The 22,182-nt window shown below is 40.6% G+C and overlaps 1 protein-coding gene across 2 annotated transcripts in view; it reads right to left on the bottom strand.

Moving 5' to 3' along the window:
• Positions 1 to 1,833: 1,833 nt before the first annotated feature.
• The window catches only part of MAP7 (microtubule associated protein 7), a 139,679-nt gene continuing 119,330 nt past the window's right edge, over positions 1,834 to 22,182 (bottom strand). For both annotated transcript variants that reach the window (XM_054722679.1, XM_054722678.1), the window contains exons 9-18: positions 19,992 to 20,107; positions 19,398 to 19,681; positions 16,995 to 17,229; positions 15,759 to 15,930; positions 15,387 to 15,488; positions 14,760 to 14,810; positions 14,604 to 14,661; positions 11,719 to 11,821; positions 3,647 to 3,870; positions 1,834 to 2,003 (exon numbers count right to left, since the gene is read on the bottom strand). In XM_054722679.1, coding sequence (XP_054578654.1) covers positions 1,993 to 2,003; positions 3,647 to 3,870; positions 11,719 to 11,821; positions 14,604 to 14,661; positions 14,760 to 14,810; positions 15,387 to 15,488; positions 15,759 to 15,930; positions 16,995 to 17,229; positions 19,398 to 19,681; positions 19,992 to 20,107 — 1,356 coding nt within the window. In that variant the 3' untranslated portion in view covers positions 1,834 to 1,992. The remainder of the gene's footprint in view (positions 2,004 to 3,646; positions 3,871 to 11,718; positions 11,822 to 14,603; positions 14,662 to 14,759; positions 14,811 to 15,386; positions 15,489 to 15,758; positions 15,931 to 16,994; positions 17,230 to 19,397; positions 19,682 to 19,991; positions 20,108 to 22,182) is intronic.

Below are 22,182 nucleotides of genomic sequence, written 5' to 3'. Positions count from 1 at the left end.
CCATCAAATGAATCTGTGATCGGCGACTAAACTGGCCTAGTCTGCAATGAGGTGGAAGGGAACTGAAAGTCCATCCACCCTCATTCCATGGAGAGGGCCATATTTAATCCCTGAGCACTGCCCTTAATGTAGTGCCTACTGCAGACCTCTGTGAGAACTCTTAACTGATCTTCAAGAGCTGGACAGAAAGCAATTCAGCCATTCAGGTCAAGGTCATCCTTTGGCAGTGTCATTCTTAAGACAGAGTTAACAATTTTATACCACTTCTAATTACAACTTGATTACTCAGAAAGCTTTCAGTTTGCTAATGATTGCTCAAATTTAAAAATATAAAAAAAAAGCCAAAATAGAAAATTGCTCTAATTTTAAATAAATCTATCCTATACATCTGTTCAGAAGAAGCTGAGAAAATATGTCATTGAGGACAAATGAAGGGCAATTTGAAAACTCAAGAATCAACCTGAGTGAAATTATGAGAAACCTAAAAGTAAAACTATGTCAAACACATTTGGTGTTTCATGGGTCGATTTAAACAAATAAAACCACTTTGTTGAATAGATATTTTTAATATGATTATGTGTACATGGACAACTGGGTATAGGGAAAAACTCCAAATTAACGTTTTAACAAATTACAGCTACTGTATTACTAAAGATGATATGCTTGGATTTTAAGGAAATAGTCCAACAAATGAATAGTCTCTCATTCAATCTAGTAGAATAACCAATCTCTCTTTTAATAAAAACCAATACACTACAGTGGTAGAAGTTTACTTTTTTTATACACTCCACATAAAAACATGTTTTCACTCTCCTTCAATATTTAGTTATTCGTAGCCTCTCAAATGGTAAAATAAAATGGAATTTATATTAGTAAAAGAAAGTGCAAGTTTGTACAGCTAAGCTCAGCAGCAAAAGTGAAGAATGGAAAGTGAAAGCTGATGGATGCCACGCAGAAGGACATTCATAATGGTGTCCTGCAGTGTCCTGTGTGCCAAACACAGTCAACATTCCATCATTTTTTCATTGCTCTTAAACGAGCAAAACCAAATTCTTTTTTTATTTAAAGAAATAGTAAGTCTTTATTCCCCTCCCCCCAACATAATTTGACATCAGGTAAGGCAAAGACAAGTCCCACCATCACTGGGGACAGCAGCAATACACAGACTTTGGAAATAACCCTGAATCATCAGTAACATTCTCTCATGGTAACATAAGGAATGAATCTAATAAATCAAATCTGCACTGTTGTCAGATTACTCTAATTTATTTGATTAGTTTTTCTGGAAAAACTTTATAAATACATTATTTAAGAGGACAGTAAATTATTTTCTTGCTCTGAAAAAATAATGTATTTTTTTCCCCCTTCACATTTAAAAAATGTTTAGTAATGCCTTTGGAAAAAGAGATGCAAGAATGTGACTGCTGGGTTTGCAGAATGTCCATGTACAAGTTGCATTTACAAGAACCTGGTAATCTGCCTATAATTTGCCTCTACAAATAGAGCTCTTTGCAATATTATTTAAACAAACAGGCTTAATTTAAACACCTCTCCTACTCCCTCTACTTGTAGAGCAAAGAGGTACTTGTTTTTCAAGTATTGTATTGTAAAAGGTAAATTTTTTGTGCCAATTTTACCTGCTAGCTTTTAAACATCAAAATGTCTATGTGAAAAGTCATGCCAAGTCAGCCCATTTCTTTTACAGAGAATGAATAAAAAAACACCTTGATTTGCTAAAAGGGGCTCACGGGAAAAAGCCGTTTTAAAGTAGGGAAGAACAAGGAGCATTTCTTTTTTTCTATTGGCGAAAATTATTAGAAAAGCTATCCAGTCTGTTGTCTTTAGCTGGTTTTAATAAAGTCTTTGCAAAATGATGGTCAGAAATCTTTAGAAAACTGGAGGATGGGGGATGCTCCTTTACAGCATGGAAGGAATTTCTTTAATTGTAGAAATTCTTATTAAATTTCAGCTTTGGTTCTTCAGAAGAAATGCTCATATAACTTCTATATAAGGAGACAGAAAAAAGAACCGGTTAATATACTTATTTAAAATCTTATTTAAAGAATACTCTAGTAGTTATATCTTACATTTCTAAAACGTTACCATGCTCTAAGAATAGGCAATTTCATCAGGATCCATGATCACATATTTTAAATGAATTCTACCACCAATAGGAAAACACATGTCCTTTACTTCAAGTTAGGCTTTCTTTGAGGTTAAAGGACTTACATATGTCTTTGTATCCTTGGTACCTGATGCTTCCATCTACAAACATATGTTGGAGATTAAATAAATGTCTGTCAATAAGTAGTCATGCCCCCAAAAGAAACCTTACATCACTTAAGATCACAGACATTGGATTACTTTCTTAGAGAAGGTCTGGAAGGGTGGGCACAGTGAGAATGGAATGACAGATAAATCAAACGGTGATTTAAGGCCTGGCAAGTGAAGCAGAGAGTCATCTTAGATGTTCCTGCCTTCTCTATGAAGCTGCACCAGCAGTGTTTCCACCAACATGGAAGTAACCAGACTGCTCCCAGAGGCTTAACAATCAGAAAGTCAAACCTGGGATGGACCTTACAGCGGCCTTTTACAGTCCAGAAAAGTGGATCACTAAAGTGAAGTTATACTCCCAAGGTCAGTACAATAGAGAAGCAAAAAAGACTTAGTTGGATAGGTGGTTCAACATTGGCTTTTTCAACAATTTAAAGTGGAAAATATTTGTTATAAGTTCACCGATGGAATGTAAAAGAAAAACAATTTGACCACAGATAATTCCTTCGTGACTCCATCTAAACATGCTGAATTTGGCCAGCTCAGTTCATAATAGTATAATAAAGAGATGCTGGTCAATACATGAAAGTGATCTGCTGGGAAGAGAAGTTGATAGAATTCGAAGAGATCTGATAAAAGATGGAGCTGGATTTATCCCACTTGTCTTTAAGATTTATGGGACCATGCTGCTGAGTTGCTATGACCACTAAGTTGGTAAACTTTGAGGTACTCCTTTATTTCTTTGGGTCCTGTAAAGCTATTGTTCTTGTACAAAGACTTCAGATCAAATGTGAGTCCCAGAGACAGAGTATAAGAGAGTCACTGGCAGTTTTAACAACAGCTACAGTCACTCAACAAGGAATGGAAGATTCTTGTGCTCCCAGTTCAGAATATGGTCCCATTACCTACATCGTAACTCTCTTCTTACATGTAAAAAGGACAATAGTATATGGTCCAGGTTGCTTAACCCAAACAAGAGAAAAATGATGGAAGAACATGATGGCAATTTTCAAATATCTGAAAATCTGAGAAAGATGGAATAAAAACCAACTAGTTTCTCTAGTGGGCAGAACTAGCCCAATGGTCCCCAAGTTATGGTCAGGCATTAAGTGTTTGTCTTTATCTGAACCTTGCTGGGCAAAGGGTGCTGCATGCTGAATTTCCACACTGAGTGGGAGACTAGCAGGGGCCCTAGAAATTGCCCAATCCAACTCCAAATTCAATTTCTATGATCCCTGCGCAATCTTGTCCTTGTGGCTTATTTGGTCCATTGAAGAACAAAGTGTGCCACAATCACACTGAAGAAGGTCCATGCCCTCTTGGGTGTCACACAGATCTGATGATTACTGAAGGGAATCCGGGGCAAGCTCACCTGCAGTCTGTTGTGTTTGAACACCATCCACCTGAGGCAGGGACCCAAGCGTCCCTTCCTCCTCAAAGGCCAAAATTGGATTCAAAGGAATCTCTGGGTTCTCACTGTTGGCGACATCTAATCTGGAAGGCTTAGATCCAATGGGTAAGTTTATGATTTCTTCAAAATTTTCATCCTCAAGAGAGATTCCATTTTCATTTGGCTGTTTTTCCAAATTGGGAGTACTGGAAAATTAAAAAAAAAATCAAAATTAAAATGAACTCATGTTAAAACAAAAACACATTTTTAGGACAACCAAATATTGTTTTATAACAAATAATTTTATAACTTTATAATCAAAAGGTTAGACTGACTGCATCATTACTAACAAAAATGGTGAATTCTCACATATTTGTATATTAAATTCTTATTTTTAAAAAATCTGTTCTGAATCAACCAATGAATGCATCAATAAGTGGGACAAATCAATGTTTGCATTTCCACATTACTTTGTCTGATAAAGAATAGCCCTTATTAGGATCTTCACTTCAAAGATAAGAGGCTTAGAGTTTGGGGGTCAGAGGGATGACCTGCACAAAGTCACACAACTACGGAGACAGTCCAGACTGTATGCATGATCTTGTGATCTCTGGTCCTGTGCTTTTCTCATTATGCATTCTTTTTAAAAATATATATTTTATTGATTTTTTACAGAGAGGAAGGGAAAGGGATAGAGAGTTAGAAACATCGATGAGAGAGAGACATCGATCAGCTGCCTCCTGCACAACCCCCACTGGGGATGTGCCCGCAACCAAGGTACATGCCCTTGACCGGAATCGAACCTGGGACCCTTGAGTCCGCAGGCCGACGCTCTATCCACTGAGCCAAACCGGTTTCGGCCATTCTTTTTAAAAATATATAATTTTATTGATTTCAGAGAGGAAGGGAAAGGGAGAGAGAGATTAAAACACCAATGATGAGAGAGAATCATTGATTGGTTGCCTCCTGCATACCCCCTACTGGGGATCAAGCCCGCAACCCAGGAATGTGCCCTTGACCAGAATTGAACCCTGGATGCTTCAGTCCACAGGCCAACGCTCTATCCATGGAGCCAAACCCTAGGGCTCATTATGCATTCTTTACACTCCCTGACTATTCAAATTCTAGCTCTTCCTGGCTATTCCAACTTCCTAAAACACATGTATAATTTTATAGGTAAATTGTTTAAGACCGACCTTCTCATCTTTGTCACTTAAATCTTTCTCTGACTCCACCTTGATTCTCATTGATTAATTCATGGTTACTTTTTTGGATTTATTTTTTGAGGTACCTTAACTGGTCATCAAATACTTAATTTTCTACCTACAATTTCTCTTAGATTTTTCACCCTCTTCACAAGCTCCATAAACAAATGGGCAGTCCTTTATATTATACTAGAGGCCCAGTGCACGAAATTCGTGCACTCAAGGGGTCCCTCAGCCCAGCCTGTGCCCTCTTGCAGTCTGGGAGCCCTCAGGGGATGTCTAACTGCCACGGAGGAGGGAGAGGCTCCCACCACCGCTGCTGCGCTCACCAGCCATGAGCCCGGCTCAGGGCTTCTGGCTGAGTGGCGCTCCCCTGCGGGAGCACAATGACCACCAGGGGGCAGCTCCTGCATTGAGCGTCTGCCCCCTGGTGGTCAATGTGCATCATAGTGACCATTCGTTCAGCTGTTCAGTTGATTTGCATATTAGTCTTTTATTATATAGGATGCTCATTGTTAAGCTTTACAATGCAGTTAAACCATGCCTGTGCAGCAAATGGATGCTAGGTTCATTTCACTGTTCACTTTATCTGACTGCAGCAATAGACATATATTTTCGAGCTTTGTATTTGCTCAGTGCTCAACTCATGTGTCAAAAGTGACCATATCTGACAGACAATATTCTAGACTTTGAATTTCCAAATGGAAAATGAAAAACTTAAAAATATAAAACAAAAATTGTAAAGGTTTTAACTTCTCATACGTACTGATAAGTGGAATATTTAGTTATAGAAAGAGGTCTATGGGAAGAGACAGGCCAGAGACCAGAAAATCAGTCTCTAGTGTCAGTAATGCCAAATGCTTTAACTTTACAAGTCAATTCGTCTTTTTCCATCTCCTTCCCAAATGATAAAAGAAAGCTAATGTACATCCAATCTTTCCATTGCTGTTTTTGAGGAGTCTTTGCTTTCTCCCCCCATTAGGGAAATATTTGCTTTCCTTAATCAATGAGAAGAACTGATTTTGTGGAACACATGCTAAAGCATTTCTGATTTGAATACAGGATGGGGCAAAAGTAGGTTTACAATTGTTCATATGAAAAATAATACAATAATTAATAAATAATAACACAAGAATAAACTTTGTTTTGCATACTCACAACTGTTAACCTACCTTTGTCCCACCCTGTGTTTTGGTGCATTTTTAAGTATCAAACCTTTTCTTCTAGAAAAACAATAAAGATGCCTGTCCTAAGTATGTCACAAGGCACTGCAAGGTACTTGGAAAAATTATTTATAAAAGAGCTATGAAAGAAAAACATAAAAAGGTTACATAGACTCAGAGCATGATGGTGCTTTTCTGGTATTTCACCAAGGAGGGGAGAGGAGGTTTGGCATCATAGTAGTCTGCATGAGCACGCACATGCATGCACACACACGCACACATGCTTAACGCCTGCCCTTCCAAGTGCCTGGGCTGCCACACCCATCCTCCTACTCTTTCCCAGTACCAATGGGCTTTCTGTAACCAGGGAAACAGTCCTGATTCTCATCCCAAAGAAATTTTAAGAAGTTTTGGCAAAAGATAAAGCAGAGAAATGCATCTGCAAAGCCCTCATTCCTTGGCCATCTCAACTGCCTTGCCCTTGTAGGCGGCATGTGCTAACAAGCTGCAATGGCGATGCCAACCCCAGACTAGTGTCAACAGCTGATTTCATTTCCCCTTCCCACTCCTACCGGGCCACCCCACCCATTCTGACTTGTCAGCAATTAGAGGAATAATTGTGCCATATGCTTTGGGTAAGCAATTATTAAACGTTCAGAGGACACTGACCTGCAGAAACTAGAACACTGAAACTGAAATCATTGGGGTTATGCATCATCTGTGTGTCCTCTCAGAATAAGAGCACCCGCTTTGGAATTCCCTTTCTTTGTCCACTCTGGAGGCTGGAGCTGAATGCAAGACTCTTGAAGCCTGTGTACTTCGCTTGTTCAGTCCAAAATCCAGAAAAGAGGGCTGGGACCATGGCAGCGATCTGATAGTCCATACCACTTATTGTAGCTAGGGCCTTATTTTTTCTTAATGTTTATTATCATGTTATAACAAATAATTTAAAAAGTGATAAAACTTTTTCTGTTTGCATGATAGGGGCTTGGGTATGTTACTTTTTAATTAGGCAAAAAAAAACCTAAAGCCCTAAATACAGTGATAAACTCTTAAGATTTGGAGGAAAACCATTAGGTCAAACACCAAAATTACTACAAATCCCTTACTTGAGAGAAGAAACATTCGATTGAAGAGATAGCCCCCCAGGGCTAAGAACAGCATAAAATGTCTTCTGGGGTATTAGGACGGTAAGATAGTAGCCTGTTATACCCATGAGATTTTAGCTTCTGGAATAGAGATTCTCAGCTGGGCGTGGAAGAATCTATCAGAATGACCTGAGAAATTTAAAGAAAGTTCCTGCCTCACCCCTTTGTGTTTACACATTTATCTTTTGTTTCCTGTTCTAAAGCAAGTTTCCTATTCACAAGAAAACACTCTCCTCCACTAATGGGCACTTCCCTCTATAAAAACTCTCTCCAAAAAGGGCTTCCGGAGAAGAACCATCCTTGCTCAGGTTTACATATTTCTTTGAAAGCTGGCCAGAATTTTGATAACACCAATCTTCTTCAATTCTACCTATTGTTAGTGGGGAGCCTGTCAGGCAAGGATAATGGTCTTCAGGCTTTAAGAGGATTGCACACCAAGAGCTGAGAGCCAAAGAAACCAGAGAGGTTAGCCATGTGACTCAGGACCCTCAAGGTCAGGAGTAAACTTCAGGGAGTTTCTCTGCTCCAGGAACTGCTGCTCCTCCCAGCTACAAAAGCAACCTGAGGAGGACATTACCACATCTCTGGGGGTGGGTATGGCGAGTGTAACCTAGTTTACAGCATTCATTTATTTTTCTTGAAGAGAAAGCAAACCAATGTATTAGGTACAGGAGACATTAGGAAAAGCGAAACTTCTCCCATTCTGAACTAAAGGTATTCATTCTAAGGAGTGGAATTTTCTAGTGAAAACAAACCGGACCACAGTGCTGATAGCATTTGTCACGGTGGATTTCCACAGAGTACTGACCACATCAAGGTGTTGGGAAGGGGCCCTGGGAATCTGCAATTTGTGATTTAATTCATGGCGGGCAAGCTGGAGGCACCTGTAACTCTACATTGGGTGTATAGTAGGGTATTTAATGCGTATGTTGAATCATTATGAGGATTATGGAATGCGTCATTCAACATAATGCACTGAGGTGAAAAACTATGACTTTGGTAAGTGATTTCAAGGTCACCTTGAAATTGAGAATAAAAAACATAATAGATTTGACTTGTAATTTTAAAGTCTTTAACAGGTTTTCAGATGCAAAACTGTTTAAAAATGAGGGTCCCCACTGAAACAAAGAGAATGTGTGCTCATGAACAGGAAACTGCCTTAGGGAAGGGTATTAGAGGGAGGGATAAGCAGGTCCTTCTCTAGATGGAAGAGTATGAGTGGCATAGAGTCCAGGGATCGGTGCTAAGACTGGTTTAATAATAATCTAGGTGTGCAGGATGAAAAATGCAAGTATGCAAATAAAGTTTATTCTGGGAAATGCTAGTCATAAGAATAACCCCTTGAGGATAAGAGGGAAAATCATTCAACACAGGCAAGGTAAAAGCAGTGAGTTTAAAGAGCTCTACGATGAACCATCCTTAAAAGATAGTGAGCTGTCAGTCACAATGGAAGTAACAGATCTTGGAATCACTGTAAACTGTTTCCTGGTGACACTGAGTCCTTGTTCCGGTGGTGAAAACAAGACCAATAAAATGTGAGGCACAGCAGGATGGGATACCAGATACAACACAAGAGCATTTTTCTACCATGTCCCAGTGCCGCTACACCCAGTCAGTGTACTGTGTGTCTTCTGGACACTGCACCTTAGAAGCATAAATTAGCACGTGTTTGTGCACTTCTTTTGATGTATTTGTTAATACAAGAGGTGATGCAAAGTGAAAATATAGATTTTTTAAGACTGATATGGAGAAATTTAAGGGAGATAAATTTAAAAATAAGGAAGGGAAGCAGAGTTTCTTAGGCTACATATCACAAAGTTTGTGTCCTAAGCAATGGAGAATAAACTTAGCAAGCACAGTAAGCATTCCCTACAGGCCAGGGTCATTCAGTAATGGGCGATGTTTTTCCAACTGATGTCCAAGTCTCTATGAATTTTTACAAATTTATGTTTTTACTGATACTTTTTTAAACCAACAGAAGAATAGTATGATGGTAAATAGGGCTGACTGTCACAAAGCTGAGTCTTATCGCAGGATTTAGTGCTCCATTTTGCATTTGTACTTCAGAGTATACTGATAAGAGGTAGTATCAGCTTATGTGACAAGGGCTAAGGATAAATGAACTAGGTTCACTGGGTAAATAAACATTGTGTTAGTGCCACGTAGAAAAGTCAAGTGCCATCCTGGCACACTATCTGGGGAGATCTGAGGTTTTAGAGCAGATTAAATAGAGAAACACAATGGGTGAAATGAATCATCAGCAACTCTCGGTAGCAGGAGCATCCCTAAAGCAAAAGGGCTTGATCAGTACCACATGTATAAGCTTGACTTAATTCCAGAAAAATAGCATTCTTCACAATAAATTACTTGTTGAATTTGAATGTTCTTGGTATTATTTTATTTTTAATCCTCACCCTAGAAAATGTTTTACTGATTGTAGAGAGGAGAAGGGAGAAAAGAAAAGAGAAAGATCGATGTATGAGAGAAACATCTATCGGTTGCCTCTCCCATGCTCCCCCACTGGGGATGGAACCCACAAGCTAGACATGTGCCCTGACCAGGAACTGAACCAGCAACATTTCAGTGCATGGGACAATGCTCCAACCCACTGAACCACACTGGCCAGGGCTAAGCAGTGTTATTTTTAACTTCAATTTGTGATTTGGTGTTTTGGCTTTCCAGATAAATAATACCTATCAAAATTTTTAACCTAAATTTATATTTGTAAAAATAAAGTAACTCTTGGATAGTTTCTTTTTTCCTTTAAAGGGGAGACACGCTGGAGCCAAAGGATTAAATTTGTTAAGGTGATTCCTGTATTATATCCTAATGTTTATATTTGGATACTAATCTGGATCTGCCTGTATTGTTAGGTGAAAGAGTAGAAAACGTATATGCTTGTATTTCTCCTAGTTGTTTGACAGGGATCATCTTACATGCATGACAAAGGACAGTTTATTACTTGGGTAAAGATGGATGACACCAGTAAGTTCACAGTGCTGTATGTTTAAATTATAAATTGTGTGTGGAGGAGAAAATAGAATTTTATTATCTATATCATTTTACTTAGTAAATTTATGTTTCAGGTTCTTATATAATGATTAGTAACTTGGTGATTTTACATTTGAAGACAGTCAGTTAATGTATAAACTAACTTAGGTTACACAGTGGCTTAATAGGCCCATTCTTTTTTTAAAATATATTTTTATAAGACATTTTACAGAGAAGAAGGGAGAGGGATAGAGAGATAGAAACATCGATGAGAGAGAAACATCGATCAGCTGCCTTCTGCACATTCCCTACTGGGTATGTGCCCACGACCAAGGTACATGCCCTTGACCGGAATCGAACCTGGGACCCTTGAGTCCGCAGGCTGACGCTCTGCCCACTAAACCAAACCGGTTAGGGCAATAGGCCTATTCTTTATCATAATGATGGCGTTCACTCTGTGATGTTTTTTATTCCTTTCTAAGAATCTCTGAAATTAATGAATTGAACATAAATTACAGCAGGGGAAAACAAATATTTTATCTGAAGAACAAACTATAACTAAAAGAATAAAATATCATTTAATATACATGTTAGGTAATTATGACAATACATTTACTCAACAGAATTGAAAGCTTATCATTAAGATCTCTCTCAGAAATATTATTATCTTTGGTACTATAGTGGGCAAAATAACAAATATTTCACTGTCACAGAAAGAGGTTAATAGATATGATTTGTGGACATCTTCGGATGACATCTTTTCATTGCTGTCAATCATGCTGTAAAATGTGTAGTGTGTATTTTTAGATTTAAAAAATTAACTTGAGGACTGTCAATTTTCTGATGGTAGCAGAGATTCTGGCATTAGAAACCGGAAAACTCATTAAATAATTAAATTCTGAAAATGAAAATAAGTCATAGCTGAACATTTGAACATTATTACAACTATTTCTCAAGTTCTCCATGATTGTGTAATTAGGTACAGCTATGACTGCTCCCATTTTTAATTTTTGAGTGTGCTCTTATGATGTTGTCGATATTAATGCAAGGAAAGAGAAAGGCAATCTTTCAACACATGCTCCTTTCTTGGCTGTTAGCAACTGTTTGAATCTTCAATAAACCCCACTTCTACTAACATAGCATATGAATTACTGGTATCGAAATTAATTTGACTGTGGAACAAACACTGCCTCATTAAATAGTATAGTAAAAATACAGTTGTTATATACCATTAAAGGGTGTGCATATGGTCTAGATCATGTTAAATATAAACAGAGAAAAGTAAATTATTCCTTGTAATTTTCTTTAACAGTCACACAAAACCCTCACCATCATATTTAAAGATGCAAGAAAAAAATATTTTCCCTTTCTCACAGAATTACTAGCTCAACCAAAAGTTAATGAACCTAGATAAAAATAAATCCTAATGTTAAAACTCTGAAATCCCAGCAGGCCCAGGAAATTCTGGTGGGACTGGGTTGGGGGTAAAAACAGTAGTGACTGTTCTAATGCGTATCCGTAAAAAAGGCCCCAGCAGCTTGACTCACCTCTCCACAGTCACTTTTGATTGGTGTGAGGTAACCACATGTGGGCTGGCCGCTGGGTCTCCATTTCCTGGAGAGTTCATCATACCCGGAAGTGCAGAGACTGCTGGACGTGGCAAAGAAGATGGGACAAAGGGTTATTAGTACCCTACTGTCAAACCCACACCCCAGGAGCTAGAATGCCTGATTTCGGCACTGGCTCTGTTAGTTATCAGCTGTGTGACGTTGGGCAAGTGACAAACTCTCCGTGCCTCAGTTTCCTCACGGATAGTGCCTACCTCAGAGGCTACTGTGAGAAGTAAATGTATTAACACAAGCGAAGTACTCAGAATGGTTTCCGGCACATTGTAAGTGAAAACCAGCGTCATTATTTTTGCTTGCACTAAATTGACTCTGGACAAAAGGTAATACTGAAAGCAAAGCAAGTGATGACGATTGCAGTAAGCTGACTTGATTAGGCTGTCGTGGAACATCTTTACTGAAGGATTTGTAACACATCCCCATGAAATACCTTCAGTGATAAAAAATATGTTTCAAAACTCAGTTTGGTTCTAGTCACACTTAGAATGTTAGGGATTTCATGAACATTACCTGACTGTGCCACCTTGTTATTCAATGCTCAATGTCAGAGTCCAGCTTATGCCAGCAATATTGATGACTGATTCTAAAACTGGGGACAGGGTTACTGAAGGTCTGGTACACCTTCACAGAGGTCAGAGTTGCAGGGAAATTTGTGGTAGTTTATGGTTTTAGTTTGATGTGAGAGAATAACTGAGATTAATTCTAAAGAAGTGTTATTTCAACAGCCTGGCACAAATTCAATAAAACTGTCAGAGGTACAAAGAGTCTGATAACTGAAGTAAAGAAGTGACTGGTAACTTTAAAAGCTGCCAACATTTGCAAAGCTGGTAATAGGCAGCTTTGGAGAAGACTTCGGATGTGTCTGTAAACTCACCTGCCTGCCCGCCCGCCCTAGAATTCTCTTTTTTTTTTTTTTTTAAATATATTTTATTGTTTTTTTACAAAGAGGAATGGAGAGAGATAGAGAGTCAGAAACATTGATGAGAGAGAAACATTGACTAGCTGCCTCCTGCACACTCCCCACTGGGGATGTGCCTGCAACCAAGGTACATGCCCTTGACCGGAATCGAACCTGGGACCCCTCAGTCCGCAGACCGACGCTCTATCCACTGAGCCAAACCGGCCTTGGCTAGAATTCTCTTTGGAGCCCTGGTAACACCACTCAGCCCTCAGCCAGATGTGGGACCAGGAGAGGAGAAATACTTGTTCGCCAGATAATCTCAGGCCTCTTTTCAGTGGTATTAACTCAAACCAATTTTTTATGAGTATTGATAAATAAAGATATAACAACTGACAAGTTTAACCTTCCTTCTTGCCTTCTGTTCATTCTCGGATTGAGGTGTAAAGAATACTGAAAGAATTGATAGAGGAACAGCAGGGAGGGGAAAGATGAACAATGAACAACATGGAGCCAGGCCATGCACACAAATAAGCCCCTCAAATAATCCTGACCTGGTGCAATTTACCTCCTGATACCCTCATTCTGATGGCTCACTGGGTGCTATACCTACTTACAGCCTATCTAGTACAACATTCTCAAAGACACCTGCTAAAAATGCAATGGTACAAATATGTTACCACTGGGGCTACTCTTCAAACAAATACAATTAGGGCATCTTTAACAGAGCGTGAAAACCCCACTATAAAGCCATCATGACCAGAGAAACTAGGATAGTTTCTATTGAAATAAAACCTAATTTCACAATGCAAATATTTTACATTTGGAAACACCCAGAACTGACAGAGAATATTCTTTCACATAAATCATTTCATTTGATCTTTACTCTGATCTTTACAAATAAACAGAAAAAGAAACTGAGGTATCTCTGGTTCTTTCTTTTCATATTGATATTATAGATGAGGAGAGAGGAAGACTTGAATGAGGAGCTACCTACAACCACCCGTATGTACAATCATGAAGACCACGTGGGATCACGGAGGGAACAGAATTAGCAGCTGGTGACTTGGACTCCAGCTGTGCAAACTGGCCTGTCACTAATGTGAGTGCCCCTGGGAGGTAGGGACCTGGCTGTCTTGGTCACGCTGAATCCTAGCACCTACTACTGGGCCTGGCACATAGCAGGTCTCTGAAAATGCTGTTGACTCCAAGATAAAGCACCTTCTCCCTCACAAGGCGACAGTGGAAATTCAATAAGCAAATGCATACAGGATGTACCTGACACAAAAAATAAATACTAACTGAATTCGAGTATGAAAACACTAAGGTTATTTTTACTTAGACTAAATCTGGTTTAAAACCACCAAGAAATTAATCTCTCTGTCTATAGCATATGAATAACTTTCTAATGAAACTGTAACAGATTTTTAATTTTAACTCTATTATTCTAGAAGTCAGAACTAAAAGAAATACTATTTAAATTCTTTTTTGAGAATTGCCATATGTACAATTTGTCAAAAATATGTACCTTTAAATGAAATTTAATTTTGTAAATGTAAAGAAAGAAGTTTGTGTGCACACCTATATACATATCTATCTACATAGCCATGTATAGGTATATATACAGATATATACAAATCTATACACACACACAGATACATATAAGACTAACATGATTTAAGATATTAAGTACTCCATTTGTGTATAAACAAATGTGAAAAAACATGGTCCAGAAATGCTAGAGAGACTTTTACCCAGGGCAAAATGTGTGGACTAGATGACATACACCTAAGCTTCTGTGAATCAATTATATTGTTTTTGTTTTTTTTAATCAACCAATGACCATCTTGATCTCTAGAAAGTCAATTCAAAAATCCTATATTTGAATTGAGTTCTTTGAAACAAATACCTGTTCCTCCAGTGAGAGCTCCCTTGGCTATATCTCCATTTCTCTGATCAACAGTTTTCTACCAAAGAAAATAAGGAAAAAGACTTTTTAATGTTAAAGTTACAAGGGAAGAAAATAAAAGCCATTAAGAAGAGCGCAAAATGGCCATCTCAATACCTTATCTGCAGCTTCTGTTCTCCTGGTTCTTTTCATAATCTCCTCAAGTCGCTATAAGAAAGGAAGAATTGAAGGAACAGATCAGATATAGGAAGAAAGCTGGCCTGGCACATTTCACTCACTAAGCAAAGAGCAGGTCATTAAAACACACCTGTTATTTTGAAAAATGTAATACTCCCTGCTTTGTCTTAATTGGAGTTATTCCAAAATGTTAGAACTGCCTTAAACCATATGAATTGGACATAACTTTTTTGAAGGGTGAACTATAAATGGTGATTTCTTTGGAGGAGATTTTTTTTTTAAAGTTTTAATATATTTTTATTGATTTCAGAGAGGAAGGGAGAGAGAGAGAAACATCAATGATGAGAGAGAATCATTGATCGGCTGCCTCCTGCACTGGGGATCAAGCTGCAACCTGGAACCATGACTCTTGGTTCATAGGTTGACGCTCAACCACTGAGTCACGCCGGCGGGCTGGAGGAGATTTTTAATATTGAGAGCCACTTTAGTTTACCCGGAATGGGCAGAACACGTGTTTCCTGATGGCAATAAGCTAGTCTCTAGATCTTCAGATGGCTTCCCGTCTAGAAGGAGTCAGAACCGTTAAGAGTCCCAGGCTCCCGCTACCTTCTTCCTCTCCAGGCGCTCCTGCTCTTCTCTCTGGAAATGCTTCTCCCGTTCCTGCCGGGCCTTCTCTGCTTCCTCACGAACACGAGCTTCTTCTTCTTTCTAGAAACAAGAAGCGGGCAGGTGCTTCTTACAAACAGGCAGGCTTGGTCTGCTGACCCAATCTCTGGGGGCGCCCAGGGGTGGAGGCGAGAGAGCAGGTGGACAAAGTGCAGAAAATGAGGGCACGCACAAGACTCAGAGCAATTCTAACGATCCACTGCCCGTTTTCCTCTGCTCACCGGGGATGACCCCGACCCATCCGGGCAAGGGGCAGCCCTGAGCTTCCCAGGGACCCCACCTGTTTCTGCAAGGGGCGCCCAGGGACCCCACCTGTTTCTGCAGACGCTCCGTCTCCTCCCGCTCGCGCTGCTCGCGCTCCTCCGCCTGCCTCCGCAGCTGCTCGGCCCTCTCCCGGGCCTGCTCCGCTTCCAGCCGGCGGGCTTCTTCCTCCCGGCGACTTCTCTCCTCGGCCACCCTGTGAGCCAATTCTTCCCTCTTCTGTCTGGAGAAAGAGAAGAACCAAACAAAGATACGTGAGGGCGATTCCGTGGAGAGAGGGGCTCGGGAGTATGGCTACTGCCTGGACGGTTTGTTCAGAGTCTGGCAGAAACGTCTCCACAGGATGCATTCCCTGCCCTTCAGAGACAGACTGGGAAGCCACCTTCCCCCTCCTCCTCATCTTCCCAGTCTCCTGCTGCCTTGTGGCAAAATGCAACCGCTTATATGTGGGGAAGAGCTTGCTTTGTAAAAGAATCTGCAATTTACCTCTAAAGGCCGAGGCTCTTTTCTCCTCCCCGCACCCCCACCAACCCCCCAATCTTTGTCAATAAACAAAGGTCGGATGTTCTGTCACAGGACAGGAGGAAGACAGGCCTCTATGCACGTCCTGTCGGGACCAAGCTCCAAGACAGCCCATCCTCCCAGGGTGCAGTTCTGCTTATTTGAAGAACAATTTTGTTGACATTAGCCTCACTAGCCCCAGAAGGAGACCAACTAAGCAAACTGTCCCTGGCAATACTGCCTGGCAGGCAATCACCTGGCACTAACTACCTCACCCAGCCACCCGCTAAGAGGACTTCTATCTGGAAAAAAGAAAACATGAACTTTTACTATTCAGCTTTAAAATGATAATGAGAAATATAATGAAGAAACATGGAGATTAGAGATATGTTAAGTAAAACAAACAAACAAACCCAGCCTTGTACAATTGTATCTCTACTGTAGCTATAATTATGTAAATATATATGTGTACATACTTATGTATGAAAAAATATAACTAACTGCACACTATTCACAGAGACTAGAAAGGATTATTCAAAATGACACAATTATTGAAAATTGGTTAAGATTGTGGATTTTTTTCTTTAAACCTTTCTTCATTAATGTTGTTGTATTGTCAGTGTAATAAGAAAATGTGATTTTAAAAAATCAATAGTTACAGGAACACCAGGTAAGAGTAAGTCCCCTTCACCTTTCTCACTGCTACCACCTCTTCTCTCACCAACTGAAGACTGAATCCAAGTTATGAAGGTATCCCTATATCACTTAGCAATGCCACTGCGTTACCTTTCAAGCTCTTCCCTCTCCCTCTTTTCCCTTTCCTCCTTCTCTCTCTGCTCTCGGGCCAGCCGCCTCTTCTCAGCTAGCAGCCTTGTGGCCTCTTCTGGGTCGGTGGTGCCTGCCGAGGTCTTAGGAGAAGCGCTGGCAGTCACAGTTGACAGTGGTACTGGGACTGTCGCTGGGACCGAGGCTGGGACGGGGGCTGGAGTGGGGGCTGGGGCTGGAGCTGGGGCTGGAACAACTGTAGAAAAAGATACAAGGAGAAAACCAATTGGAAACAAAACCCAAAAAACAAAACAAAAACTAGCATTCCCTACACCCCAGACCTAGAATTCATCATTATAAAAGAAAAGGGAATGCTTATTACTGTGTGTTCTCACGGTTCCACTGTATTCTATCTGTAACCAAGCAACCGATAACAAAAAGCTGCATGTGCATGTGAGACATCCAACAAAGCTGACACTTTTCAACAAGTCTCATTTTTAAAAAAATATATGTTTTATTGATTTTTTACAGAGAGGAATTGAGAGGGATAGAGAGCTAGAAACATCGATGAGAGAGAAACATCGATCAGCTGCCTCCTGCACAACCCCCCACTGGGGATATGCCCTTGACCGGAATCGAACCCGGGACCCTCCAGTCCACAGGCCGACGCTCTATCCACTGAGCCAAACCGGCTCCGGCTACAAGTCTCATTTTTATACAAGTTAAATCAGTTAAGAACATGTGTCATGTCGAATGTGTACTGAGCACAGAGCCTCACATTAGGTTCTGTGGGAAGTTATACCCTGAGCAAAAAAGAAGGTGAGACCTTCCATTTGCCTTTGATTAAAATTTAAAAATCCTTCTCTTCAGTGACCATTCCTTACTAGAGGACTAAAGCTGACCATCCTCAGCATCCATGCCACAAGCCAGACTCAGGCTGGGAAGAAAAGACCCAATGAAGACGTCCCTTTTGTCTACTCAGAGCTGTGCCCTGGTCGGAGGCAGGAGGAGCCAAGAGCACCTTCAGGAGCTGGCACTCCTCTACCTTACACTTCCCGGTCCCCACTGTCAGTCCCGATGCCAAGATGCAGCATGGGAGCAGGAGTTCTCTGACCTCATTCAGATCCAGGAAAGTGACCTAGAGAGCTGGCACAGCAGGGAGTGCGCTCTGGGCACTGACCATTCCAGACGCTCCTGTCAAGATTTACATTTCTCCTTCCACTCCCACGGGCTTTTCTTTATGTTCAGGACTCTCTTTGGCCTTCCTTTTCTCTTTGCATGCAAACAAACACTGGACCCCTTCATTCTCTAACAACTCTATTTGTCTTGAACCATCAATTCTTTCTTTGCTCCTACCCCCAATCTTCAAATTATCTTCAAATTTGAAGTGTTAAGGAGAAAAAGTGTTAAGGAGGAAACTTTTGAATAAAGACAGTTTTCAACAAGAAATACTGAATTCCTAGGTCCATGTGATTTCGAACTTCTAAAAACATCTAGTTAGCTGGGAAGAGAGGAGATCCACTGAATCTTCTGAAAAAAATTCTAACCTCTGTCGAGCACATGGGCTAAGCCAGCGGTCCTTAAACTCCAGAAGCACAGGAGTCACCTGGAGAACTTAGTATCTTATTGAGTCCTTGGATCCCCCACATATTCTGATTCAGTAGGTTTGATGTAGGGCCAGGCTTCTGAAACGCCATAGATATGGTGGTTTAAAAATATCTGCACAAAGTCTTTGACAATCTTCTCTTGAAATGGTGGAGACTAATCCTCTCCACTTGAGTATGAGTTGAACCTAGGGACTTGCTTCCAATGACCAGAACATGACAGAAATAGTGATTTTTGTGTCTTCTAAAACTAGGCATAAAAGCTACTGTGGATTCCTCCTGATTCTCTCTCTTAGATCACTCAGCTATGGAAAAGCCAGCAGAGCAAGCAGACAAATTGTGAGACATCAAGCTGCCCTATGAGGAGTTTCACATGTCATGTAATTGAGGCCACCTGCCAGTAGCCATGTGTATGAGCCATCCTCCAATAATCTAGCTAAGCTGCTTCCAAATGTCTGACCTGAGACTCTGTGTGATATAAAAATTGTTGATTTAAGCTGGACAGTTTTAAGATAATTTGTAACGCAGCAACAGATAACGTAAGTAATTCTGATGCTGGTGCTCTGAAGACCACATTTTGTGAAAATAATAAAGGAATTAAAAACCATAAGTGAATTAATATGCTACGGCTCATCCAACAGTAGGGCTTTGGATGTACAATTCTACTTTCTTTATAGGTAAGAAAACTATACGTAAGAAAAGGTCCCCAAATTAGCCTCAGAATAAAATTTCTAATTCCCCCAAAAGGGGAATAAAGAAGGCAGGAGAAAAGGGGAAAGAGCAAGCAACCCATGTTCCACCACAAGTGGGTTGATCTTACCAGAGGCATCCTCTGGCTCACCAGGTGTCCCCTCTTCAGCTGTGGCTTCTTCCACCTTCACTAAAGGTGTTCGACCCTTTAGTGGGGGCTCATTGGCAACTTTCTGAGGTTCCTTCTCGGGGTCTTTTCTCTCAGGTTCCACTCTGACTTCTCTCTTGACAGGGCGGATGTTGCCAGGGGATGGGGGCCGGACCTGAGCAGGGGTAGCTCTGACTGGTCCGGGAGGCAAGGAAGATGTAGGTCTGGGTGTGCCAGGCAAATGAGGAAGGGACTTGGATGGGAGCCTGGGAAACAAACACACAGCATGAAGAGGAGGGAACATGCCAGAACAGGCTTGCCAGAATCTCCATTCCCCAAGGCCCTTATCATAGAATATGGAAAAGAAATGAAGGTATTTAGCCTTGTATATTTGTCTTTTATGTGACAAATGCAGAAATATTCCCGTTAAAGGCCCATACCGGTTTTCTTTAAGAAAAAAGGTTATTCCCTAAGTTAAGGTCAAACCGTGTAGGGGGAACAGCTTCCTGTCAGGGGACAGAGGCTACCACTTCTCCAGCATGGAGCAACCCCGCCAGCCTCTTACATGCCACTTACCACAGTCGGGGGGAAGCTGGTGACCTGGCTTTGGGATGAGATGGAGACAAAGCCCTTCGGATGCCGGATGTGCGGTGGGAGGGTAGGTTTTCTCTCTCCCTCTCTCTTTTATGGCCCTAAGTTCAGAGAAACACAATAATTAGATTTGTTCCCCATGCGTCAGACAACCCAATTCAGGGTATTCAGCAATGGAGCTGCAATCCATCGAGTCACATTTTAGATATTTTCTAACCTTCCTTACATATCTCCATTCCACCCCAAACAAAAGGCCTGTGTTAGCTTTAAAGCAAACATTATACTAAAGTCACATAATGTGACACTAATAAGAAGGTTCTTGATGTGTGATTTGGATTTACATTTGTAAGAAAAAAACACACTTGTATTTTTAGAAAGTACCTGTACTTTGTATCTAAAATTACTGGGAGCAAAATCTCTTATAATCTGGTTTAACCCACACAAATGTCAAAATATAAGTCACTTCCAGTCTCCTCCACGCCAATTTTTAATTAAAATACACTTTATATCTTTAAATTCTTTAGCACTTTTCTGGAACATACCATAGCTCAATCTTTTTTTTTTTAATTTACATGTCAGCTATATCAGACTTTAATTAATATTTTTAAATTGATGTTATACTAACAAGTTCTTACTCAGTGTCTTTCTGCTCTTGAAGAAAAAGTCAGGTTCAAGGTGAGGAATTTTAGCTATTTTTAGTCTTCTTCACTAGGGACGCAATTGTAATCTGAGGGTGGGCCAAAACATCAGCTCTCCTCTCACTGACAACCAGGAATCCAGCCAGAGAGATGACACCTTCCCTAAGTTGGAATGGGCAAAGGGAAACGCAGACAAGTGTTCTAATCGTCTAACATTAACCACGACAAAAAACTGCACAGGGTACAAGAGGCTCATTTCAAGTATCTGAAACTCGCCGACAGTGTTCTGGGATGGAAATGGATGCTTGCAGGAGGCACCTGTGTGAGCACCTGGCAGTTCTTCACTCTGTGGGACCCTTTCAGGAAAGCAGACGGCGGGTATTCAAGGAAAGGGGCACAATATTATCTACTCTCAGGGCCAATAAGTTCGCAGTGTACCTTCTCTTCTTTCTTTTTCTAGCCTGGTTCATGCATCAACTCCTGTCTTCCTACCTTTTTTGTTCCTTCACCGTCCCTTCTAATTGCTTCTCTCCTTTCCTTAGTAGCATCTGAGTGGATGGACGGGGCCATGGGAGTGGGGCAAATCTAGTATCAAATAATACTCAATGTCTTCCAGAATACAATACATAAAGAGTGGGGCAGCAAGGATCTTCATAAGATGCGTGGCAGCTCTGTATCACTGGAGGCTTCCATCACCACTTTTTGCCCCCATCTCTGGTCTCAGTGTGGGAGGTGGGGCCTCGGAGACCAACTGCAGTCCTTGTGTAGCAGAAGCAGCAGCCACCATATGGGACCCTGCTGACAGGTGTACAGGGTGGTAATTATGCCTCTCGTGGATCAGTCCCTGGAGGGGAAGGCTCAGGGCTCTTCACAAGGGAGGCTGGGGTTAAGCACTTCAAGTAGCTTTTTTCCCTTTTTATTTAAAACATTTTTATTTGGCTGAAGTCAGATCAAGGATAGATCTGAATGGGAAAACAAGGAAGGGTGATTTGTGATGTAGAAGGTTTGGGGATGAATCTCATCATCTGTACCTTGATAAGACAGTTATCAGAGAATGAAACTACATATACAAGTGTACAATACTCAGTCTTTTTTTAAAAGTAGCACTGAACCAATTTTTTCTTTCCTAAAACTGACCTCCTTTTAAATCACCTTAAAGGGTTAGGGGAGCAGTGGGAAAACAGTTTGGAAAAAGGCTCAATACTTGATATAATACCCTCCCAGGCAGATAGATGTTTTTATCCTTTCATTGATTTTGTACCCAATCAATCACTTGTTTGGGTACCACACATATATTCTTATCCTGATCTGAGTAAATAGCCAGTGGTCTGTACAATAATCTTTCTTGTTAACACTTTCCATAAGGCTAAGGTGGAACTTCTGCTCATGTCAATGACCTGGACAACTTCCCAGCAAGACAATTAGAGTTAGGTTTAAAATACAAATAACCTCTAAGAGAGACAAAACAAACAGACACTAAGGCAGCACTGTCCAGTAGAATCTTTTGTGATGACAGAAATGTTCTAAATCTATGATGT

Source organism: Eptesicus fuscus, chromosome 10 (assembly GCF_027574615.1).
Source record: "Eptesicus fuscus isolate TK198812 chromosome 10, DD_ASM_mEF_20220401, whole genome shotgun sequence".
NCBI classification, from domain to species: Eukaryota; Metazoa; Chordata; class Mammalia; order Chiroptera; family Vespertilionidae; genus Eptesicus; species Eptesicus fuscus.
Note: the sequence above shows the minus strand (reverse complement) of the source record. Positions and strands in the feature narration are given on the sequence as shown.